This window comes from Budorcas taxicolor, chromosome X, assembly GCF_023091745.1.
Source record: "Budorcas taxicolor isolate Tak-1 chromosome X, Takin1.1, whole genome shotgun sequence".
Classification (NCBI taxonomy): domain Eukaryota; kingdom Metazoa; phylum Chordata; class Mammalia; order Artiodactyla; family Bovidae; genus Budorcas; species Budorcas taxicolor.
The window spans coordinates 92,656,486-92,682,975 of record NC_068935.1 but is presented as its reverse complement, the minus strand read 5'-3'; the positions used below and the strand labels follow the sequence as shown (position 1 = coordinate 92,682,975).

Genomic DNA, 26,490 nt, shown 5'->3' with positions numbered 1-26,490 from the left:
CTTTCAAGTATTGCATGATAAAAGAAAATTTTTAACTAGCTGCTGGGTATCCATTCAGGTGTCATCAGCATTCTTATAAGCGCTCTTCAGTGCTTGACTGAAAGATCAATTGAATAACTTTTGTAGAATTAAATAGAAGCTATTTTTAATTCTCAAAGCCCAGACAACACTCCGAGACACTGAGGAAGTCTTCCAATCACAGCCATCTATTCACCATGGTTTTATAGTGCTGATTTTGCATACATTTTCTGTGTCTTCCTCATTGTTGCTCTTGTGAAACTCAAGAAAACCCAATAACAGAAATTAAATGAAATTAAATACTAAAGAGTAAGATTCTTCAATAAGGTTGAGCTTTAGGGGGACACAAACTATGGTGAAAGATTTTGGGGAATTTTTGTCCCCCACAAGGACCAATTTTCACTCCCTTGTGGTTGATTACCCACAACTCCATCTGCCCTTTCCTCCTGCATTAATACAAGACCTACAGTAACATTTCACCTGAATTGAATAAACAAGATAGAATGAGTGCTGGGTTGGGGGAGGAGGGGTGAGGAGTGGGAGAGAGGGAAAGGAAAGAAATGAGGGAGGAAAAGAACAAGAAATAACTACTAGAGACCAACCATTTGTGAAAACAAAGTGAGGGGGACAACACTTTTATTTCTCCAAACTTACACTTTCAAAAATGCCTTAGTCCAACATAATTCTATTAATTCATGTATAATTGCCATTCACCCATTTTCCAAACAGAGATCAACCCAAATCTTTTCACCTACTATCTCCAGCTTCAAGTCCACGAATTTTGGGTGATACCCTTTTTTCTACCTACCTTGCAACCTATTCTAGATATGCTGCAGGCTTTGAACTAGATTGTACATTGAACCACCATGTCCTGTGTGTGTATGGCTATTGTATCATTTGGATAATCTTTGGATTATCACTGAGTATGATGTGGATGAAGGTACCAAAGGAATTTCCTGGGCCTCAAATATAAGGTACATTAAGCCCTCTCCAGTGGGTCCAGCAATCCTGAGCATGCTTTGTAGAATTAACTTGTGTGAGACCCTAGAGGTTGCCTCCACAATGACTGTGCGAAATCTAAGCTCTTGGAAGTCCTGTATTGGCTTGCCATAATCTGCATTGACCTTTTGCCACTGGACATGGTAGTGCTAGGGTCATGCAGTGAATCTCCTGGGTTCTAGGTATACTCTTCCCTACCCCACTGTGAGGCAGATAGACTCCCTATTTCCCCTTGGTAGTTGGGATCACTCATCCCAGTCACATAGTGAACTGATCTCCCCTACCCCCGCCTTTCTTGCCTATTGCTTCAATGTCATGAGGAACACCAAATGGCCAGGTAGAAGTCTCAACTTCCTGTGAATCGAAATTGTTTAACTAAGTGAAGTGATGAGAAGTGTCATTCCTTCTTCTATCCTTTAGTTTCTAGACCTATGTATTCTATTTATGGGAGAAAGAGCATCATATATTAGTTATCGATTCACAGAATATGCTGAATTCTGCAGAATGGCCTTCAGACTTCACAAAATGTTGTTTCCTATCACTAGATTGAAATGTTTCATAGGCCATCCCACTCTTCTGCAAAGGCAGTTGCTTATGGGTGATGGTGTATGTGATAAGAACATATAAAGCCCTTGTCATTAGACCATTTGTCTTACCTCTTTCACTGTGAAATGTGTTTCTTGACCAGAAGAAATATTGTATAGGATATTTCAAAGATGTACAAAGTATATAAAGTAATTAGAAAATCCAAGGATGATGGTTCTGGTAAAAGCACCAGGGGAGGCGAATCCATTCCAGAATATGTGGTTATTTCCATAAGGACAAATTGATGCCCAGTCCCTGATGGAAAAGTTCCATTGTAATCCCTCTGTCATCCAAGGACTTGTTGGTCTCCTAAGAAATGGTGACATTGGGGTTTCTACTGTTGAGAAATTGGGCACTCAACACTGTTGGTAGCCAAGTCAACCTATGAGAAGGTAAATCCATGTCAAACCCCTGAGTAACATCCATCCCTTCTACAATGGTAGTTTTGTTCATTGGCTCATCTGACAAGCACTGGGATGTCTAGAGAAAGAGGTTGACGGATCCCCACAGGCTGGGTCATCATGCTCCCAGTAGTAAGCATTCTCATGCAACACAAATATTCTCACACTCAGCCCATTCCAAAAGATCCATTCACTTACTCCGCATATACATGTAAGCAAAGCAATTAGACTGTGCCTTATAATAAGCACTCTCCACGTATTTTGCTGCCTCCTTGTTATTGCTACCAGTTTTCCAATCTTGTTCCTTCCCAGCATCTGACCATCTGACAAGACTGTTAATTGGCATTGATCAGATCCCTGGGTAGGACACTTTCTGAATTAAGAGAGCAACCAGATGCACAGCTCCAAGTTATGTCTCCTCCCTTCCTTACCTCCCATCAGGGTCACATTTCAGTAGGGCTGTTAACTTTCAGTTAGTTCCTGCTTATCAGACAGTATCATCTGCAAATCATGTTCCTGGGTTTTTTCTTCTTCAGTAAACTGGTTATTGGGACTCACCACAAGGACCTAGGAGTGAGCTGAGGGAGAGGAAGCAATGTGATGGAAGTAGCTGTGAGTTTGTGCCCTCTCTAACTCGCTTTTGCTTTCAGGACCTGCTCCAGAGTGACTTTGAATATAACACTGCTCTTTGTTGGTGGAGTGCTGTTACTGTCTGTCCAATGTTAGGGGCTGGTAGATCAGATAGCACCAAGCCTAGGATGGGCAGCTCAGTTTGCATGGTCACTTGGGGTCCCATGGCTATTCGTTCAATCTCTACCAGGGCCGGTGATTTAACTTTATAAACTCAATCATCAGGTGCCAGGAGCTGTTTCTCAAAAGGAGGGTAATATTCAAAAAAAGCATGGCTTATGCTCCAAAACTGTAGAGACTTGTGCTTTAATTCTCTGCTTGGGGCTTGTCACAGGCCTCATACAGCATCCCAATCTGTCACAGGCAATCACTCAACTCACTCAGACATTGACTTGTTCATTCAACAAACATCCACTGGTAACTAACAGTGTTCACGGCCCATGCTGGGTACTGGGGTGGCATGTTCTCAAGACAGCCTGTCCAGTGAGGGAAACAGTGACAGCAGCAAAAGGAAGCACTTAGGTTTGTGGGAGTGCAGATGAGCAACTGATTCACTCTTCTTTTGCAGATGGGCATGTTTCTAATCACAGATGATGCGTGAGGAACATCTGCACAAATGTACAGATACAGGCACATGTTTTTATGTACAAATATAGGCATTGTGTCCACACATTCTAATTATGGATTATGAATCAGAGGTCAGTGTGCTCTAGTGGAAGGAGTCCTGAATGGGAGGCAAGTGACGGGATTTAATTTACCCCGGCTCCCTCACAGGATCCCTGTGTGGCCTGGGGCATGTCCTGGGCCCATCCTGGCTTCATATCTCCTTCCTATAACATGAGAACAGCATTAAGTCACCCAGCCTGGGCTCTGTGAGTATCACATTAGATAGTGGACGGGGAGCACCCAGAGTACTTTGTGCCTCAGGAGACTTACATCTTCACTAATTTGTCTTCAGTTTACCCACTAAGTGAGCCATCTGTTTTTTAATAGCATTCTGATTGATGAAGAGAGTAAATGTGAGAGACAAGGGGAATTGGTGAATGTGTGAGTAGAGTGGGTGAATGTAATGTAATAAATGATTCAGTAAATAAGTGTGAATGAGGGAATCTCTGAATAAGTTACCAGTAACCTTTTCCTATATATTCTGCTAAGAGATGCAGTGGCCACACTTGCTTTCTAATGGAATTACGACTGAGAATGGGACGCAATGGGATGACAGTGAAGGACAGTCTGCCCCCAGAGGATATCTCAGGCCCTATAGGTCAGAGAAACATCAAGGCTGCCAGTCTTGCTTCAAACTTCACCTCGAGGCATTTGAAGGCCACACTGGCTACAGCAGAATCACTATATGAACTGTCCAAATACAGATTCCTGGGCCTCACCCTCCTGGAGTCTGCATGAGTAGGTTGTGGAGGGGCCCAGGAATCTATCTTTATAATCCATTTGCGAGTGAGCTTGATGTCCAATCATATTGGAGAACCAGTGATCTGGGCTAGAGGCCTCCTCTGAGGGACGAGTGAACAGGCACAGAGAAATCACCCGTGTTATGTGGCCACTCTCACTAAACTGTTTATCTTCGAAGGTCCTACCTAATTTGACCCTGCTCACCCAGACAGACAGCATGGAATGTGGAGGTGGGGAGACACAGACACAGACCTGGGTTCAAATCCCAGCTTTGACCTTCTGTGAAGGTGAGGCAGCAGGCAAATCACTCACTGGCTCTCCTTCACTTTTCCCATCTGCACAATGAGCATGCACAATCTACGGCCCAGGACCACTGTGAGAATTTGAGAAAATTCCTCCCCGCAAATCACTGGTACCCAGTAATGAAGACCTGATGATAACTGTAATCCTTAGCATTATCAAGAGGTAATTATCGGAGAAGGCAATGGCACCCCACTCCAGTACTCTTGCCTGGAAAATCCCATAGATGGAGGAACCTGGTAGGCTGCAGTCCATGGGGTTGCTAAGAGTTGGACACCACTGAGCGACTTCACTTTCACTTTTCACTTTTCACTTTCATGCATTGGAGAAGGAAATGGCAACCCACTCCAGTGTTCTTGCCTGGAGAATTCCAGGGACGGGGGAGCCTGGTGGGCTGCTGTCTATGGGGTCGCACAGAGTCGGACACGACTGAAGTGACTTAGCAGCAGCAGCATTATCAAGCACTTACGAAGATCCAAGTATGGTTCCAAATGATTTACATAAGTGATCTCACTGAATTTGCACTAACTTTATCTATGAAAGAGGAGCTATTATCCTTCCCATGCTACAGATGAGGAGCCTGAGGTGTAGAGAGTGTGAATAACTTGTCCAGGGGCCCAGAGGCAGCAACTGAGTCCTTGGAGCCTGCACTCTTAAACGCTGAGCCATAAATGGCAGCTCCCTCTCCCCGCCCCTTCTCCTTAAGGGTTAAAACAGAGGGGAGAGCCAATCCTGTGGAGATCAAACAGAACAAAGACCTCTGAAAGGAAGGAAGCCAAGGGAATGTATGTAAGCAGGCGCCTCAGAGAGTATGGGAGCTCAGTTTGCCCCTAAGCTTCCTGACAGCTGCAGCAGGAAAGGGGGTGGGGAGCAGAATTCCCTAGTTTCCATGTTCTGGGCTGGGGGGGGGGGGGGCGGGGGGGCGGGGAAAGGAGGCACAGAGGCATATCTAAATGGACATTTGTCTTGGACTGAAATTCCAGAGGAGTTGATCTTGTGGCCAGCTCAGCAAACATCCGGGACCAGAAATTCGTCTGTGATTTCACAAGGCGCTAAAAGGCTTATTCACACATGTGATTCTCTGAGAGTCAAAAGGCAGAGGGGGGAAAAAACACATGAAATTCTATCTAGAAGAGAACCTTGCTAGACTGTAAGCTCCCACAGCAGTAAGGGGTGTTGGGGGAGACCGAGTCCCTGTCTGTGTATCTGTCTCTCTCTGCAACACACACCACAGTCTCTCCGGGAGGAAATCCAGGCTCATGAGGACATGACACTCCTCCAGAGCCTGGGCTCCAGGATGGATGGCAAATGAGCCAGAATGAAGTTGTGAGTGATAGCCAGACTGCCAGAGCCTGGGAGCTGAGTGGGGGCTGGGTCTGTCAGGCTGGGCTTGCTTGGAAGAGGCCGAGTAGGGGCAGCTGATTGTAGGTTTGGGAGAAGCATGTGGTATTTGGGCAGGTGGGGTGGGGGTGTTGCAAGCAAATGGAGCAGCAGGTGGTGCAGAGCTCACGTCTCATCCTCCCCAGATATTGCCCCTTTTGATGTCCCGTTACTTGGCTTTCTGCCTGGTGAACTCTTCATACCACCACCCATGCAGGTGAGGCTGACTCGCCCCCACCCACCAGGATTGAGAGGGGAGAGACCTGTGTCCGAATTACCTTCTGTCCATCACTGCAAGATCAGTCTGCCTTCTCCAGCTCAGGGATCATGGCCAACTTTGTGGTCCAGTGTGATGTAGAATTGGAGGACATCATAGGAGACAGGCAAATGAGAGGGCCGGCAGAACGGAAAGTGAGCTCAGGAGTCAGACAGTCGTGGGAAACAAGGCGCTGGCCTCCACGAGGTACTTGTTTGTTTCTCCCTGGGGATCAGCGAGGATTAGTGCACACAGACAAGATGGTGTGTAGCAACACATGACTTCACAGCGGGGAAGCACGTGTACCCCAAAGGCTTAGAGACCTGGAGCTTGAATTCAATAAATTGAACTGAACTCCAGGTAAACACACTCCTAAGTGAAGCAAGCCATAGCCCACTCCTAACCAGTCCTTTTAGGAAGGGAAATATTGGCCAGTGATTAGACTCTCACAGTTTCTGCAGCTCTGATACTCTCATGTTCTCTTGGGTTTTCTGGATGTCCCTACATTTTAAAAAGCCTTTTAGCCTCTTTTGAGCCATTTGCCTAAACTGGGAGCCCTTAAATTCTGAGCTCACACACTCACAAAGAACATGCCAAGGTCCCGTCCTCTTCCAGAGGAACAGAGGCTGATCCGGGATGCTTGTCTTGACAGCAATCGTGTGGCAGCCTGAGATGTCTGGTCCCAGCCGGCTTGTTCCACAGCACCTCTCACTGCCTCCAGCACACAAACCATCCTCCAGCTGCCCCCACACCATGACACATCACACACCATTGTCCCAAAGCACCCGAACCTGCCAAACATCTGTGCCTGAGTATGTGCTCCAACTATCTGCCACCTTGGGAATGTCTTCTTCCTTTGTCCACTGGTGCATGTCCTCCTCATCCTGAAGACCGTGCTTCAGTGCTGCAAGCTGCCCGTGGCTCAGATCATGAATTCCTTCTTGCCTAATTCAGACATAAATTGAAAAAAGTAGGGAAAATCACTAGACCATTCAGGTATGACTTAAATCAAATCCCTTAAGATTATACAGTGGAAGTGACAAACAGATTCAAGGGACTAGATCTGATAGACAGAGTGCCTGAAGAACTATGGGCAGAAGTTCATGACATTTACAGGAGGCAGTGATCAAGGCCATCCCCAAGGAAAAGAAATGCAAAGAGGCAAAATGGTTGTCTGAGGAAACCTTGAAAATAGCTGAGAAAAGAAGAGAAGCTAAAGGCAAAGGAGAAAAGGAAAGATATAAGCATCTGAATGCAGAGTTCCAAAGATGAGAAAGGAGATATAAGAAAGCCTTCCTCAGTGATCAATGCAAAGAAATAGAGGAAAACAACAGAATGGGAAAGACTAGAGATCTCTTCAAGAAAATTAGAGATATCAAGGGAACATTTCATGCAGAGATGGGCTCGATAAAGGACAGAAATGGTACGTACCTAACAGAAGCAGAAGGTATTAAGAAGAGGTGGCAAGAATACAGAGAAGAACTGTACAAAAAAGAGCTTCACGACCAAGATAATCACGATGGTGTGATCACTCACCTAGAGCCAGACCTCCTGGAATGTGAAGTCAAGTGGGCCTTAGGAAGCATCACTACGAGCAAAGCTAGTGGAGGTGATGGAATTCCAGTGGAGCTATTTCAAATCCTGAAAGATGATGCTGTGAAAGTGCTGCACTCAATATGCAGGCAAATTTGGAAAACGCAACAGCAGCCACAGGACTGGCAAAGGTCAGTTTTCATTCCAATCCCAAAGAAAGGCAACGCCAAAGAATGCTCAAACTACCGCACAATTGCACTCATCTCACACACTAGCAATGTAACGCTCAAAATTCTCCAAGCGAGGCTTCAACAGCATGTGAACCGAGAACTTCCAAATGTTCAAGCTGGAAAGGTGTTCAAACTTCCATATGTAAATCTGCCTTTAGAAAAGGCAGAGGAACCGGAGATCAAATTGCCATCATCCTCTGGATCATAGAAGAAGCAAGGGACCTCCAGAAAAATGTCTACTTTTGCTTTACTGACTACTCCGAAACCTTTGACTGTGTGGATCACAACAAACTGTGGAAAATCCTTAAAGAGATGGGAATACGAGACTGCCTTGGCTGCCTCCTGAGAAATCTGAAAGCAGGTCAAGAAGCAACAGTTACAACTATACATGGAACAACAGACTGGTTCCAAATGGGGAAAGGAGTGTGCAAAGGCTGTACATTGTCACCCTGTTTACCTAACTTATATGCAGAGTACATCATGTGAAATGCCGGGCTGGATGAAGCACAAGCTGGGATCAAGATTGCCGGGAGAAATATCAATAACCTCAGATACACAGATGACACCACCCTTATGGCAGAAAGTGAAGAGGAACTAAAGAGCCTCTTGATGAAAGTGAAGGAGGAGAGTGAAAAAGCTGGCTTAAAACTCAACATTCAGGAAACTAAGATCATGGAATCCAGTCCCATCATTTCATGGCAAATAGATGGGGAAACAATGGAAACCCTGACAGACTTATTTTCTTGGCCTCCAAAATCACTGCAGATGGTGACTGCAGCCATGAAATTAAAAGACACTTGCTTCTTGGAAGAAAAGGTATCACCAACCTAAATGGCATATTAAAAAGCAGAGATATTACTTTGCCAACAAAGGTCCATCTAGTCAAAGCTATGGTTTTTCAGTAGTCATGTATGGGTGTGAGAGTTGGACCATAAAGAAAGCTGAGTGCTGAAGAATTGATGCTTTTGAACTGTGGTGTTGGAGAAAACCCTTGAGAGTCCCTTCAACTGCAAGGACATCAAATCAGTCAATCATAAAGGAAATCAGTCCTGAATAATATTCGTGCTGAAGCTCCAATACTTTGGCCACCTGATGTGAAGAACTGACTCATTGTAAAATACCCTGATGCTGGGAAAGATTGAAGGCAGGAGGAGAAGGGGACGACAGAGGATGAGATGGTTGAATGGCATCACTGACTTGACAGACATGAGTTTGAGCAAGCTCTAGGAGTTGGTGTTGGAGAGGTAAGCCTGGCACATTGCAGTCCATGGGGTCGCAAAGAGTCGGACATGACTGAGTGGCTGAATTGAACTGATACTCCCATCCAGTGTGTGCTCTGATTCCTGCATCCCCAAAACAAGAACCCTTCAATCCACCTACCTACCATTTTATTTGAGTATGCCTGCCTTTCAAAGCCCAACACCCTCACTCCATGAACAGCTAATCCGTTATGCCCTCTACTGCCTGTGTTTGGAACCCTGAAGTGAATCACACACAGATCTTATTTACCGTCTCCAGGTGAAACAGAGACATGCAAGAATGACACAGGATGAGAAGTGCTTTGTCAATGACAGCTTAAGTATGATGGATGGAAGCCATTGTGAGGGGTGAGGAGGTCAGAGAGTGCTCCCTGGAGAAAGTAAAGTCATACTGTGGCCTTAAAGAATTCAAAAACATGTGCCAGGTTGGGAAGGACGCTCTCAGAGGCAAAGGCAATCTAGTAAACTGAGGGTTGCATGATATAAAGAATGGGGCTTGGAAAAATCCAGGGTTGTGAAGGGAACTACAAGAGGATTGGTGTTCCTGAAGCGTTGATTTGAGGCTCATGATATGTTCAGAGGTGAGCCTGAGGGCCATGCGTGCTGCAGGGGCTTGATAAGGAATATAAAGTTTATGTTGAGAGGCTTCAGCCATCCAAGGGAATGGGTCCAGTGGTGAGTGGGTATGAATTTGTGGAGGGGGACGAGTGAAGAGCATTGGACTGGAGAAGGACTTGTGGGGTCAGCAATGGAGATTCATGGGTTGAATCCAAGAGAGCTAGAGAGGTGACCCAAGCAGAACATCTAGAGCCAGAAGAGCAGATCTAGGATGGCAGTTGCTAAAGCAGAGCTTCCCAGTCTAGCAGCTATTGACCTCCACAACCCTTGGGATATCCAGCCCCACCAACTGACATTGGGCTGTTCAGGGTTCTCAATGCCCACCACTTCCCCCATCGTGCTACACAAATGTAATCATTTTCTTTGCATGCCACGACTGATAAATATTAGGCAACACTGCTCATGGAACACGAGGAGAACATGGAGCTGAAGAAAGAGACTGAACCCCATGGGCCTGAGAGCCTGTAGGAGAATAAGGAGCTTTCGTCATCTCTGAATCCCAGGGGACAAGATTCTTCTAAGGACCAGAAGTGATTGTCAATTGTGAGCAGCATCAGAGAGGTGCAGTCTGAGGAGAACTGAAGTACACCCAGTGAGTTTTCAAACCAACTAGTCATTGATGCCTTTGGTGAGAGAAGGATCAGTGGTGAGGGTGGGAGCTAGGCTCCAGTAGGCAGCGGAGTAAACTGGAGGTGAGAAGACCATTACAGCTGTGAGTTCATTACCTTGGCGTGCTACCGGGAAGAAAGGAGCTGGTTTGAAGTTTGGGTGGGGTCGGGATGAATGGAGGCTGTCTTAGTGGATGGAAAAGACAGCAACATGTTTAAATTCTAAAGAAGACCCAGTCGGGTGCATGGGTGGGGTTGGAGAGTAGGAGTCTGGCTGGTGGAAGAGGTCCTGGAGGCTGGACATGCATGGGGTCAGGGAAGGATTGCTTTGTCTTTCAGTAGAGGGATGAGGCATACAGGCATATGGACCTTGTGCAAGAGTGGAGTGGGCAGTCCAAGGGACATGGCCTGGTGCCCTTACTGTTCTCCTGTGGAGGGAAGGGAGACGGTTCCTGAGAACAGTGTGGCATGATAGCTGAAGAAAGTGTGAGAGGTAATGCCGCTGGTTTATAAGATGTGAGGTGTGGCACCACCAGTGAACCTGGGTGCATGGAGAGGTAGGGATGTGATTTTCCCAGAAGCTCTCACCTGCACAGGTATGGGAAGAACATGGAAAGAGAGCTGGACTCTGCCTGTTGCTTGGACAGTTGCAGGATGTTTGACTCAGGCCTTTGCCTGTTGCTTGGGCAGTGGCAGGATGTTTGACTCGGGCCTTGGGGGACTGCTGTGGTGTGCAAGGGAAAAGTGCAGACAGAGCCTAAACTTGTGCTTGTGAATTAATCAAAAGGCTGGCATGGAGGAGAAGAGCAAGATGTCCTCCCACCTTCCTCCCTTCTCTCCACTCCCAGCTCCCGCCCTCCAAGAGGGGAGGAGATAGTGTGTCCAGCTTTGTGATCAGAGAATGCCTGAATGTCTGAGAAGAGAATAAGCTGGTTATCCTGGGGCAGAGCCTGCTGCAGGCTTCTGGGCAGCACAGACCCTCTGCAAGCCTATACTTCCTTAGGCTGAGCTGCCACTGGTCCTGGGGGCCCTCCCAACTTCCCTCTCCCTTTCCCCCAGCTGTCCCAGGCCCCAGGCTCTGCAGAAAGAGAGATGGAGTGGGGGAAGGGGGTCAGCAGCCAATCGCATACCTGATAGCCCAAGGCATCTGCACCTGGTCTAACCAATCCCTTCTGAACAAACTGCTCACTCAGACTCTGCTCCCTCCTCCCCTCCCTGCTCTGCCCAGCAACAGCAGAAAGGAGGCTGAAGGAGGAGAGGGAGGCCCTGCAAACTCCCAGCCCCTGGCAGCAATGGAGCTGGGCCTCAGACTCACTCTACAGAGAGAGGTTGAAACAGTACTTACAGTTCCTGGAGCCCAGGCAAACTGTCCCTAGGGGCCCTCAAGACTGTGCAAGCCAAGCTCTCACAGACAGGAACTCACATATTATAGAGATCCTGATCCTTGGAGCCTTTGGCCTCAAGCCAGTCTCATTCTCTCCACACTCAGGGGCAGGCCCTGGGCTGGCAGTCTGATCAGCAGAGATACAAAGTTCCGGTGGAGGAGATGGATATTGAGCAAGCAATCCCACAAATGCCTTTTTAATGGCAACAGTGGTAAGGCCTAGGAAGGAAAAGCATAGAGTTTTATGTAGCAAAATAAGAGAGGACTTGATTTAGACCCTTTCACAGTCTTTGTTGATTTCATTTCCATTTTCCTCAGATTTACAATGGCTATTTTATTTATGGTTTGCACCCAGAGGCCTTCCACCTGTTGGTAAAAATGTGGAGTTTGTTTTTGACATGAGTGGCTCCATGTGTGGTACCAAGATGAAGCAGGTAACAGGGACCCTGGGGGTCTTTTGTAGCTTTTGATTTAGAAAGCTCAGAAAGCAGAGTGCTGGAACAGTGGTTCCCTGAGACCGGACTCACTGCCATCCCATCACCCTTTGACCTTATAGACCTAGGCCTACCTTAGTGTCTTGTTTCCTTATCAATTAGGACCACCATAAACATGGAGCCAAGTATGACTAATATGCTTAGGATTCTAATGGGAAAAGTGGACAACATTCAAGAACAGATGGGAAATTTAACCAGAGAGGTATACTCTAAGAAAATTTATAAGAATGCTAGAAATATAAAACACTGTAACGATCATGAAAAATGCTTTCTATGGCTCATCAGAGGACTGAACATGGCCAAAGAAAGAATCAGTGAACTTGAAGATATGAGAATAGAACTTCCCCAACTGAAAAGCAAAGAGAAAAGAGAATAAAAAAAAAAAAAATAGAAAACCAACAGAATATCCAAGAACTACGTACTTGTACAAAAGTGTAACATGTTTAATGGGAATACCATAAGGAGAAGAAAGAAAGTTGCAGAAGAAATATTTGAAGGAATAACAGGCACAGATTTTCCAAATAACAAATGACATCTATCAAATCAGAGGTCCTGGAAGCTCACAGCACACTAAGCAGGATAAATACTAAAAGATGTGCATGGAGGCATATGCAGAAAATCAAAGACAAAGAGAAAATCCTGAAAAAGCCCACAGAAAATAAAATCTTTCTTATAGAGGAACAAGGATAAGAATTACATTGAATTTCTCTTGAGAAACCATGCAAGATAAAAGAGAGTACAGTGAAATATTTAAAGTGTCGAAAGAGAAAACCACCCAATTTGACAACAAAATTGCCTTTCCAAAATGAAAAATAAAGACTTTATCAGCCAAACCAATATTGAGATAATTGTCACCAGTAGACCTGTCTTGCACAGCTAAAAGTTAAAAGAAGTTCTTCAGAGAGAAGGAAAATGAGATGGCTCAGATACTTGGATCTACATAAAGAAAGGAAGATTGTTAGAGAAATAATAAATAAAGATAAAATAATATATTTTATTTTTAAACTAATTGATCTAACAGATAACAATTTACTCAGAATAATTAGAGCAACGATGTATTCGGTGATTATAGCTTATTGATAAGTGAAATTAATGACAGCAGTGCTATAAGGGACAAGAGAAAGCAATTGGACTACACTGTCACAAGGTACATGTAGTATACATGAAGTCATAAAATGTTATTTGAATGTAGACTTGGATTAACTGTAAAGGCATATTTTAAACTCTAGGGCAACCACTAATAAATTTTCTTAACATAATGGATATGCTAAGAAATGAGAGAAAACAGGACCATATAAAACACTCAATTAAAATCAAAGAAGTCAGAAAAAAGAATAGAAGACAAAGCAAAAAAGGAAAATGAAGAGAAAGCAATTTTAAAATATAGCAAATATTAATCTAGCTATAACAGTAATCATTTTAATGATGACTTGTCTAATTATACCAGTTAAAAGATAGAAGCTGTCAGTGTCAATTAAAAGAAAAGAAAACAATAGAACCAACTATATGTTTTCTAGAAGCCCATTTTGTTTTTTTAATTTTTTTAATATAAATTTATTTATTTTAATTGGAGGTTAATTACTTTACAATATTGTATTGGTTTTGCCACACATCAACATGAATCTGCCACAGGTATACACGTGCTCCCCATCCTGAACCCCCCTCCCTCCTCCCTCCCCATACCATCCCTCTGGGTCGTCCCAGTGCACCAGCCCCAAGCATCCAGTATCATGCATCGAACCTGGACTGGCGATTCGTTTCATATATGGTATTATACATGTTTCAATGCCATTCTCCCAAATCATCCTACCCTCTCCCTCTCCTATAGAAGCCCATTTTAAATATAAAGACACAGAGAGATTAAAAATAACAGGATAGAACCATATGCTATGCTTCCTAAGAAAGCTGAACAGCTATATTAATTTCAGACCAAGTACACTTCAGAGCAAGACAATTGTTAAGATTAAGAAGTGCATTATATTATGGAAACAGATTGAGTCTCCAAGAAGACATAATAATCCTTACTGTGTATCCAATTGAAATTACAGTGTCAAAATATATGTGGCAAAAATTAATAGAACTGCAAGAAGAAATAGAAAACTCATTAATATAGTTGGAGACTTCAATTTCTTTATATTAGAAATGGACATATCCAGCAGACAGAAAATACATAAGGACACTGTTGAACTGAATAGCACCATCAATTAATTGGATCTAACTGACATCTATACAATGCTTCATCCAACAATACACATTTGCCCCAAGCTCACATAGAACATTTGCCAAAATAGTCTACATTGTGGGTCATAAAATACACTTTAACAAATTTAAAATAATATAAATCATACAAAGTATGCTCTCAGAATAAATGGAATAAAACTGGAAATCAGCAACAGAAAGACAGCTGGAAAATCTCCAAATAGTAGGAGATTAAGTAACATACTTCTAAAAATATAATCTGTCCCTGGATAGGAGATTCTTAGGAAAAGCCATCCTTTATGTGTCAGTCCTCTCAATGGAAATAAGAATATGATGCTCAGCTTCTGATCCCAGAATGTGTGACCTATCCCATCTTATGGCAGGAAAACTTGTGACTTACTTAGGAGCATTCAAGGCATCTTCTATCAGTTTAAGATGTAGAGAGAAAAGGGAAGCCACAAATGTTCTTCGTGTGGTTTCTAGAATCCACACCTATATAAAAGATTATGCTTTAAATCACTGGATTTAACACCTCCAAAATACACATTTGAGTCCTTGGTCCATCAACGACTAGCCACTTCACTCTCTGAGCCTCAGTGTCATCACTTGTAAAATGAAGATACTGTTAGCACCTTGTTCATTGTGTTGCTGTAAAGATAAAATGAGCTCATGCATCTAAACTACAGTGCCAGGAACATAGCAAGTATCCTATAAATGGAACCTAATACTAGAACCTGCATACTATAGTCCTTGAGTCTAGCCCTATACTAAATACATCATGGAGAAGGGAGCCAAGGGGAAATAGCATTCTAAGCCCTGGCCTCAGAGGACACAATATCTGTATGGAGGATGAAAATATTCCACATAAGATAATCAGCAAATAGTTTGGGACAGAGAATGTCTGGGTGTGAAAGGCATGGATCAGAGTAGGCAATCAAGGAAAGGCTGCCCAGAGAAAGAGCAACTGAAGTAACTGTGAAGATACAAATAAATAAAGAGCAAAATTGTGGAGATGAAATGGAATCTAGGTTATCTGGGGGCTGGTGAGAAGACCAGCCTGGAAGAAACAGATGGTAAGGTAGAAGAACAGATTACAGAGAACTGCAACCAAAGCATGCAAAATCATTGACGTGTTAGTCATCAGTCGTGTCTGACTTTTTGCAACCACTGTAGCCCACCAGGCCTCTCTATCCATGGAATTCTCCAGGCAAGAATAATGGAGTGGATAGTCATTCCCTTCTCCAGGGGATCCAATACTCTTAAACTTTAGGGCAGCCCTGGAATCATTGAATTCTGGGTCATGGGGTTCATAAACCATAGGAACACATGAATCCTAGTGCTCTGAAAGCACAGAGCTTGAACCTTCTAGACCACCACAGTCCAGTAGAACTTTTTTGATGATGGAAATGTTCTAAAAGTATGTACTTTTAGATGTACTAATTTACTGTCCAATACAGTAGCTGCTGTCTACATGTGGTTATTGAACCCTTGAAATGTGGCTACTGAAAGTGAAGAAACAGAATTTTGACTTTTTCTTCAATTTTAGTTAATGTACATTTCATTAGTTAAATATACTGCAAAGGTAAACATTAATTAAATGCTGACAAATATCAGTCTAGTCAAAGCTATGGTTTTTCCAGTAGTCATGTGTGGATGTGAGAGTTGGACCATAAAGAAGGCACAGAAGAATTGATACTTTTGAACTGCGGTGTTGGAGAAGACTCTCGAGAGTCCCTTGGACTGCAAAGAGATCAAACCAGTCAATCCTAAAGGAAATTAACCCTGAATATTCACTTGAAAACTGGTGCTGAAGCTCCAATACTTTGGCCACCTGATGCGAAGAGCCAACTCATTAGAAAAGACCCTGATTCTGGGAGAGACTGAGAGCAGAAGGAGAAGGGGATGACAGAGGACAAGATGGTTGGATGGCATCACCGACTCAGTGGAAATGAGTTTGAGCAATCTCAGGGAAATGGTGATGAACAGGGAAGCCTGGCATGCTGCAGTCCATGGGGTCACAAAGAGTCTGACATTACTGAGTGACTGAACAACAGCAACATACGTTTACATTTAAATAACTACATGTGCCTAGCAGTTACCATTGGACAGTGCAGTTCTAGGCTTTGAGCCATTAGAGCCTATAGAGCATTTTGACTTAGGTCTTAGGACTTCTGATTTACAGAGTGCTAGAATCAGAAAATGTTAAAACCATACAACACTCAGACCTCAGTACTTTGTATAGAAAGTGCCTTTCAGTCTTGAGCAAGACCTCGAGTCTTGGTCCATCTCCTTTACTTCATCTATATCCTACAGACTAAAAAGGCAATGAATGTTATCCTTGGTAACCTGTGGGCCAGTGACTACTTCAACATCATCTCCTTTTCTTACACAGTTAGTGTCTAGAAAGCTGGAGGCTCCATCCAGGCCACCGTCCAGTATGTCCACAGTGCTAAGGACTACCTGGGCCATATGGAAGATGCTGGTTGTAAGTGTTAGGCCTACTACCCAAATTGGCAGACTCTGGTGACATGGGAAATTCTCCCATCATTCACCCATCGACTTTACCTCTCATTATGTCTGAAATATCACTTTTAAATTTTACACAAATATCTTCCTTCATCCTTCTGTGCTTCTTTGCCTAACAGAAAGAGCACAGCTAATTCTCCGTGTATTTTAGGGCACATTCCTCTTTGGGGCTGAGTTTCCTCCTCCTTAAAGCATATACTCAAAATAATTTGCTAAAACTTTCGTTTTATATTTTATCAATAATCTAGATATTTATTTCTAAGTATTTTGAGTAAGCTTCTGCCCTGATTTTGGCTTTTGATTAATCCTCTCTCAGCCAGTTACTGAAGAATCCCCCTCCTACCAACTCCTGACCACGCAGCCCCTTCTTCCTCTGTAGCATAGATGTGGGGACGCTATCCTTGAGGAGCTGCCAATCTGACTAAAGAATGAGACATCCCCCCAGGAGACAGGCAAAGCAATCTGAGAGAGGGAGTGATAAAAGCCAAGGACATGTGGGACCCACTGTCAGATCTCGGAGTTTGTGTGGGAGTGGGGAATTGGGAAGGATAAGCAGCTGAAACAGTATGAGCAAAGATAAGATGTGACTGAGCCTGGGAGGTTGACAAGGTGCTCAGTGTGTCTGGAATGGAGGTAGAAATTACTAGAAAAGGTGGTCTCACAGTCTGCTCTCCAATTAGAGACTGACATCAACATGGCTCTGCTGGCAGCTGCTTCAATGCTAAAGCATAGCAACCGGAGCTTGGGAGGAACCCCATTGTTGGGGAGGATCCTTCTCTTCATCTTCCTGACAGATGGGGAGCCCACAGCTGGAGTGACAACTTCCAGTGTGATCCTCTCTAACATCCGTCAGGCACTGGGCAACAAAGTGGCCCTTTTCAGCTTGGCCTTTGGGAATGATGCTGACTTTCCACTGCTGTGTTGTTTGTCCCTAGAGAACTGAGGAGCAGCCTGGTACATATATGAAGACACCAGTGCAGCCCCTACAGCCAGAAGGCCTCTATGAAGAGATTTCCAGTCTCTGCTGGCAGATGTGCATCTGGACTACCTGGGTGGCTTGACTAGTGCCTCTCCTTGGGCCCTTTTCCCCAACTACTTTGGTGGTTCAGGGCCGTAGTGGTAGGCCAAGTGCAGCCAGGCAAGAAGGAACTACACATCCACCTGGAAGCCCATGGCCCCAAGGGTCAGCTTCTATGGCCTGCCACAGTGAAGTGGCTGCCATCAGCAGCCAAAAGGTCTTTGGTTTCCCAGAGGAGCCAGCCCTCAATGCAGCCCACTTCATATGCTGCCTTTGGGCCTACATTACCATTAGAGAGCTACTGGAGGCATGCTTCCACACTTGTGATGCCAGCACTCACCACATGCTGGCTGCCAATGTCCTCAATCTGTCCCTTTAACAAAATTTTGTCACACCTCTGACTTTACTGGTCATGGCACAGCCCAAAGAAGCCAGTGAGAAAGCCAGGAAACAGACTTCTACCACAGATGGACAAGGCACTATCATGCCCTTAGTCATGGCCTAGGGGCAGGCACAACCCAACCAACCTAGTGCCCTTTGTTTCTCCCAAATAAAGGCTTGTGAAGCCAAAGTTCTACTTATCCCCAACTACTCTTGTCTCTACAAAGAAGATGCCTAGTTCCAAGGAATTAAGGCCACTGGGTCAGATCCCTAGTACCCCATACACCATTGCATACCCAAAGTCCCAAATTCCAGCATAACAGGATTCTGGAACCTTGGCTCAGCCAAAATTTAGGACAAAACCTGCTGTCCTTGTGCCTGCAAATTTTGGTGCCCTATTGCTCCTGAAGTCCAGCACACCATTACATCAGAACCTTGGTACTGTATTAGCCATGAATTCAAGACACAAGTCCCACCTCTGAATTCTAGCATTCTAGCCCCTCCCCAAACTGGCCCTATGAAACATGCTACTCTGCTGCATTCCAAACCTGGTGCTCCATTATAACCTAAATGAGATGCCTCATCACTCCCGCAACCTGGGGTACTTATACCACAATCAAAAAGCCTGTCACAGCCCCGGCCTGAATTCTCCACACATCAGATCCTCAAATACCCACCACACCCCACAGCAAGGGTTCTTGCTCCTAAGACCCCAAACAAGATGCCATAGCCTAGACCTGGGATCCCTCTTACCTAAGACCCCTAAAATTCCATCACCTCTTAAACCTAGTGCCCCACTTCACCAACCTTCCCTAGGTTTATCACTTTCCAATCTAGGACACCATCTCCTAATAAACCCAAAATCCCATTACTTTCCAGGCCTGCCAAGCTCAGGCCCCCACCTCCAGAGGCTTTGCATACTCCCAAGCACAGTCTCAAGTCCCACAAGTCCCAGCAGTTCCATGACCATTTCTGCCCTTGGAGAATCCCTCACTACTCCCTTTCACCCCACCCTGCTCTCTCTGCTGCTCCCTGGAAGGCTCTGGCATCAGCATGACCTGTTTCCAGAGCCCCAAAGCACCACCTGTGTCTATGAACAAGAGGTCAAGCCACAAGGGAATAGAGACTAGAGAGCACTAAGAACCAGAAGCCCATGCGATTTTTATGATTTAAGCCACTTGCTTGCTTGCTTTGAGACTTTAAACAAGATACTTAACTTCTCTGGGCTTCAGCACATAGGCACAGAATTAGAGGCCCTGGGAGAGAAGAGATGTTAAGACTGGGAAATGCACAGAAACAAACTGGCCAAGCTGTGGCTTTGACATTTGCTTTGTTGGACAAGAGAATTGCTTATGCTTCACAAACAAGGTAGGTCTGATTGGTTGTTTTGTGCTCCATAAACAGCCCTGCTTAATGAGAGAAATATAAAAAATGAGGAAGATGATGACAGTTGTCTTTAAATTTTCCAAAGGCTGTGAAATAATGTTACATTTTTTTATTTTTAATTGAAGGATAATTGCTTTACAGAATTTTGTTGTTTTCTGTCAAATCTCAACATGAATCAGTCATAGGTATACATATGTCCCCTCCCTCTTGAACCTCCCTCCCATCTCCCTCCCCATCCCACCCCTCTAGGTTGATACAGAGCCCCTGTTTGAGTTCCCTGAGACAGACTGCAAATTCCCATTGCCTATCTATTTTACATATGGTAATGTAAGTTTCCATGTTACTCTCTCCATACATCTCACCCTCTCCTCCCCTCTCCCCATGTCCATAAGTCTGTTCTCTATGTCTGTTTCTCCGTTGCTGTCCTGCAGATAAATTCTTCAGTACCATCTTTCTAGATTCCATATATGTTCATTAGTATATGATATTTATCTTTCTCTTTCTGACTTACTTCAATCTGTATAATAGGCTCTAGGTTCATCCACCTCATTAGAACTGACTCATATGCATTCCTTTTTATGCCTAAATAATATTCCATTGTGTATATGTACCACAACTTCTTTATTCATTCCTTTGTCAGTGGACATCTAGGTTGCTTCCATGTTCTAGCTATTGTAAATAGTGCTGCAATGAACATTGGGGTACAAGTGTCTTTTTCAATTTTGGTTTCTTCAGGGTATACGCCTAGGAGTGGGATTGCTGGGTCATATGCTGGTTTTATTTCTAGTTTTTTACATTTTTTAGCTCTTCCTGTGCCCAGGTACTGATCTACATACTGTACTTGTAGTCTTCCTTTAATCTTCACCAAAAATCTCTTATTATCTGGATTTTACTCATGGGAAAACTGAAGCACAGAGAAGTGACACCACATCACACCACTAGTAAGAGGTTTGAACCTACACACTTTGGTCCCATGATGAATATGATTCACTACTTCATTATTCACCTTCCTGAGAGGAGTGACATTTCCTGGGTGACCTTATAGGGCAGGATTAGAACCAGTTGGTGGTGACAATAATTCACAGGGATATAAATTTGGGCATGACATTCTTGACATACCCCTCTCCTTCACCATCTTCCCTCCCAATATCCCATCCATCTTCAATTCCTGACACAGTTATCTCTGTTTGTCAAATGCACCCACTTCTCACTACCCCAACTGTCACTATCTTAGGGCAGACTACCATTGTGCTTCACCTGTAAAACTGTTCCAGACTCATCACTGGTTTTCTTGCTTCTTTTTTTGAGATATTCTCTTGGACATTCTTCCCCAGCAAAGGGATCATTTAAAAACATTTATCACTTCATGTCTCTTCCCTACTTAACTCCCCTCAATGGTTTCCTATCGTACTTATCATTTCTTATCGTACTTTTTAGAATAAAGTTCAAAGTTCTCTTAATTTTTTTAGCTTTTTTTAAATTTAAATTTATTTATTTTAATTGGAGGCTAATTACTTTACAATATTGTATTGGTTTTGCCATACATCAACATGAATCTGCCACGGGTGTCCATGTGTTCCCAATCCTGAACCCCCCTCCCACCTCCCTCCCCATACCATCCCTCTGGGTCATCCCAGTGCAACAGCCCCAAGCATTCTGTATCCTGCATCGAACCTAGACTGGCGATTTGTTTCTTATATGATATTATACATGTTTCAATGCCATTCTTCCAAATCATCCCACCCTCTCCCTCTCCCACAGAGTCCAAAAGACTGTTCTATACATCTGAATTACAAGTCCCTGCATGACCTGCCCTATACCCCATACCTCTCTGACCTCACCTTCTCCCACTCACCCTCTGAACTCAGGCCACACTGGCCTCCTGTTCCTCCAATAGGCCCTACCCTCTCCCCTGCCTCCACTCAGGGACCTCTTCCAAGCTGTTCCCCCTGCTTGAAAATTGCTCTGACCTGCTTTGCCCTGCCCCTGCCTACCACCCTTATTTCTTCCATTGTCACTCAAGCACCAGATCATGCCTTAAATCTCAACTCAGATGTCCTTTTTACCCCTTACTACTGCTTCACACTATGTTGAGTACCTGCAACTCTCTCAATCTATTCTTTTTTTCTTATAGCATTGATCACAATTGGTAATTATAATTCATGCATGCCTGCCTTCCCAACTAAAATATGAGCTTCACCACGTCAGAAATCATGACTGACTTTTTCAAGACCATGTTCCTGATGCTTAAACAGCACTTGAATGAATAAAAAATGATCCAGTGAATGCATGCATAAATGTTATAAGGAAGAATTTTGAACATAACTGAGCTTGAAAAACTAAGATGCCATGGGGAGCATAAGGTCTCAGTCTTGGCAATGTGCAAGGTCAGATTGGGAAGCCAATGAAGATTCTCCTAATCAGAAGGAAGGTATGCCTTTTGGTGGGCTGGAGACATCTTTGCCCTCAGAGTGTGAAGGATTTCTCCTATTTCTTCTACAATTGGCAGGGAATCCACATCGGGACAGCAATTCTGAAGAGATCTTTGGAGGAGATGGAGGCAGCATGAAATCTCAGGAAAGTTCTGCAGTACTAGCAAAAGATGAACAAAGACCTCCCCTGACAAAGACCCCCAAGCTTTCATTTCCATTTATGTTAATAATATATAACAAAGTTCCAGAAATCTACAGTAAGAAAAATGAGGACAATCCAATTGAAAATTGACCTAAAACCAGCACTTCAAAAAAGAACAAATGTTCAACTTCTTAAGTCATAATGAAAATGCAAATTAAAATATTAACATGGGACTTCCCTGGTGGCACAGTGGATAGGAATCTGCCTAACAATGCAAGAGACACCAGTTCAATCCCTGGTTTGGGAAGATCCCACATGCTGTGGGGCAACTAAGTCTGTGTGTCACAACTACTGAACCCACACTCTAGAGCCCACATGCTGCAACTACTAAAGCTCACTCGCTCTAGAGCCCATGCTCTGCAGCAAGAGAAGCCATCACAATGAGAAGCCCGTGCAGCACAAGTAAGAGTAGCCCCCACATGCAGTAACTAGAGAAAGCTTACACACAGCAAGGAAGAGCCCCAGGTGCTTCAACGAAGACCCAGTGCAGCCAAAAATAAAATAAATCAATAAAATTTTAAAATAGCATTTGAACTGACCTAGAAGAATGACTAGAAATTGATTATTAATAATTAAAAGAAGGAGAACATTCCAAGTAGCAGGAGAAACAGAAACAATGGGGTCACTAGCAAGATAAGGTAAGGTACTCACAAGAATATTCAGTTCAGTTAGGCTGGAGCATACAGAGAAGAGTGGAGAGGTAGGCAGGGACTAGATATCAGAAAAGACTTAAGTACTGAGCTCAGGAATTTGGGGTGACTCAGAGGTCAGAGGGGCCCAGAGTTACTAGGAATGTAATAATCAGTCTCCTATCAACACAGTCCTCCTATCTTCTGCAAGCATGTTGCCAAGCATCTTCACTTTCTCATCCTTGGATAAGCCAGCCACCCTTGCTGACTTATTTGAGTATAGGACAGCTTGTGCACTGGGACTGGGGTTGAACTGTCTCTCTGGGGAAATAAACATGGCCTCCTATCTTCCCCTCCTCTCTTTTCCCCTCTCTTCATCTCCCATACCTTCTAAGGCTATAACTACAGAGTTGTGCCTCCTGCCTTGCAATAAATGGGACCCCACTTTGTGATCCACATCCCACACTCAGAAGAGAAGATCTTCTTCACACTGGATGAACATCCATGGGAATTGCTACAACTCATAGATGACCCAAAGGCAGGGGAGAGCACCAAAGACTCTATCTCATATAACTTCACAGCCAAATATACATGTCAACTCCCCCAGACATTTGTGGACTAATACAAACACATAACAGTGCACCTCACTAACACACAAATGCATACTCAGACACATGAAAACACAAATACACTCTAACACAAAGACACTCAAAGATACACACACACATACTAGGGCATACAGTAAACTCACAAAAACACACACCCAGGGATATATATTTTGACACTTTCCACACCTACAAATAGTAACATACAAATATGCATCCAGACACATATTGATGCATAATACATGCCCAGATATACACAATGACACATTTATCAACATACATACACTGATAACCCCAGATTCATCCCAATTCACAAGAATTTAACACACACAGGCACACACACTCTGCTACTCTAGATACATAAAACACACCAATGCACACAAATTCCATGATACACAGACAGATGCATACTCACTGACACCCCAAGATACATAATATGTACCAGTACATAACCAGACACACACGACATAAACTATTCACCAAGATTTATAACACTAAGATATCCAGCATGAGTCCTAAGTCTATTCAGTCATGTCCAACTCTTTGCGACCCTGTGAACTATAGCCCACCAGGCTCCTCTGTCCATGGGATTCCCAAAGCAAGAATGCTGGAGTGAGTTGCCATTTCCTCCTCCAGGGAATCTTCCCAGGGATTGAACCCCAAGAGAAACTCTGCCACAGTGAAAAGTCAGTTAGCCCCAGCACCTTGACCCTCAAACCACAAAGAAGAATCAGAACCAAGCTCTGCCCTTGGAGAGCTCCTGGTCTAGGAAGAAGACAGACCCAAACATGGATAGTGATCCCAGTGAGTTATCAGTGCTAGACAGAAAGCAGTCCAGGGAGCTGGAGGAATCCAGGTGAGGCACCTTGCCCAGCCTTGGAGCTCAAGAAAGTTCTCCTGTAGGAGAGAGACCCGCACTAAGTATGGAAAGCTGAGCAAATGTGTAGAGGAAAAGAATGGAGATTGGAGGAGATAGAGCTGGAGTAGTCAGACTAGAGTGCCTGCATGAAGAATTTGACTTTTCCTGAAGACAATGGGAGTCATGAAAAGGCATAGGCAGGAGAAAGTGAAAGTGAAAGTTGCTCAGTTGTGTTGGACTCTAAGACCCCATGGACTGTTGCCCATCTGGCTCCTCTGCCCATAGAATTCTCCAGGCAAGAATACTGAAGTGGGTACCCATTCTCTTCTCCAGGTGATCTTCCTGACCAGGGACTGAGCCTGCATCTCTGCGTTGCACACAGATTATTTACCATCTGAGCCATCAGGGAAACAGGAGAAAGATACAGTCAGATCTGAGTATTACAAAGATCCCTCTGGATGTTGCTATAAAGGAGGATTGCAGGAAGCCAGACTGTAGGTCAGGAAACATTAGCAGAACCTGAGGCTGAGACCCCCACCAAAGAACTTTGGGCAGTGATGGTGGATTGAACAGATATTTTTACTTCCTTTGAAGCTCCTCACTTCTCTAATCTAACTTGTTATCTCCTTCAAGCCAGACTGTACCCTATCTGTTGCCATCTCATCCACTTTGGCCCCCTACTTTCATGCTACACTCCTGTCCCATCTGACTCCTCCACAAATCACACAATGCTCAGTCTCTTCCCTCCTCCAGGCCTTTGCTGCCTCTCCTCCCTCCTACTTTTCTTTCAACGTTCCCTGCTTTAGGATCCTCTCAGAGCTATCAGTGGGACTCAGGACACTGACCTGACTGGTATTCCATCTATCTCCCTCAGGACAGTTCCAGCATGCAGACATCAAACTGGTGGCAGGGCTTATGGGGCCAAATCTGAGGAGGCACCAGGGCCCAGGTGTGCCTGTGGTCATAGGCAAGAAGCTGCTGAAGGACTCACCAAGACTGTTTCCCCACTGAGCTTCCTGCTGGCTGGTGAAATGCTCTCATGTATGGTGGTTTCTGGGCCAACCCTACATTGCCTATGTCCTGTGATGGTCCCTGAACCCCACAGCCAAGAGACCTGATGACTCAGAGGCCAGGGCACAGGGTTGACCAGGAACAAAGCCCTGAGGACATGAAAACACACAGGGACACACACTAACACAGGCACTAAGTGATACATTCACCAGAACACGTACACAAAGATATGCAGATCTAGGGAACTAGAGGCTTTGAGACTCCTGCCTCCTCACAGTCCTTACTGTCTCCAGTCTCTAACCTTTTTAATCCATACTCCAGAGCAACCTTAGAAGCGACTTCCTTAAAACAAAAACCTGAGGCACCAATACTCCTCACAACCTTCTCTGGCTCCCATGGCTTATTTAAAGCTCTTACAGTTCCCCTAGGGTTTCCCAAGTGACTCAGTGGTAAAGAATCTGCCTGCCAAGGCAGAAAATGCAGAAGATGTGGATTCAGTCCCTGGGTCAGGAAGATCCTTTAGAAGAGGAAATGGCAGCCCACTCCAGTATTCCTGCTGGGAGAATCCCATGGGCAGAGGAGCCTGGTGGGCTACAGTCCATAGGGTCACAAAGACTCAGACATGACTGAGCAACTATGCATGCACACAAACACAGTTTCTCTAACAAACCCACCAATCAGCCCTTGCATGTGCTTTTCCTTCTATGTGGGATTCCCTTCTTTGGCTTCATTCAGGTAAATGTTACACATTCTTCAAGTCTTAGTTGCCACTTCCTCTAGGAAGTCTTCCCTGACCCCTCCATAGATTGAGTTTGGTCCCCTGTGTTCCCACAGCCCACCCCCATTCCATTCAAATTCACCTTTCATACTATGTACTTACTTGTACATACTGTGTGCATACTATTTACTTGTCTGGATCCCTTACTTAGACTGTGAGCTACTTGAGAACAAGGACCTTTTCTAAATCATCTATGTATCCCCAGTTTCTAGCACTTAGTAGGTGCTTAGCAAATATTTGCTGAATGAAGAAATGAATGAACAAAAAAGGATCCCATGACGCAGCAGTAGACACACACATATACTACTCACAACCAAAGTCACAAGATCACACACAGAAACAGCAATGAGGACACAGATGTG

General features: G+C 44.3%; 1 protein-coding gene across 1 annotated transcript; it reads left to right on the top strand.

Moving 5' to 3' along the window:
* Nucleotides 1-5,915: 5,915 nt before the first annotated feature.
* Nucleotides 5,916-25,425, top strand: ITIH6 (inter-alpha-trypsin inhibitor heavy chain family member 6; the record flags this gene model as incomplete). The annotated part of the gene is given in 18 exon segments (XM_052662715.1): nucleotides 5,916-6,103; nucleotides 8,622-8,632; nucleotides 11,927-12,042; nucleotides 16,615-16,786; nucleotides 17,508-17,933; nucleotides 17,936-18,019; nucleotides 18,022-18,333; nucleotides 18,336-18,368; nucleotides 18,371-18,685; nucleotides 18,688-18,971; nucleotides 18,973-19,057; nucleotides 19,060-19,147; nucleotides 19,149-19,329; nucleotides 20,417-20,432; nucleotides 22,122-22,214; nucleotides 23,086-23,125; nucleotides 23,311-23,423; nucleotides 25,214-25,425. Coding segments are annotated over 18 exon segments (2,769 nt in total), but the record flags the coding sequence as incomplete, so codon positions are not given.
* Between the last annotated feature and the right edge of the window lie 1,065 nt (nucleotides 25,426-26,490).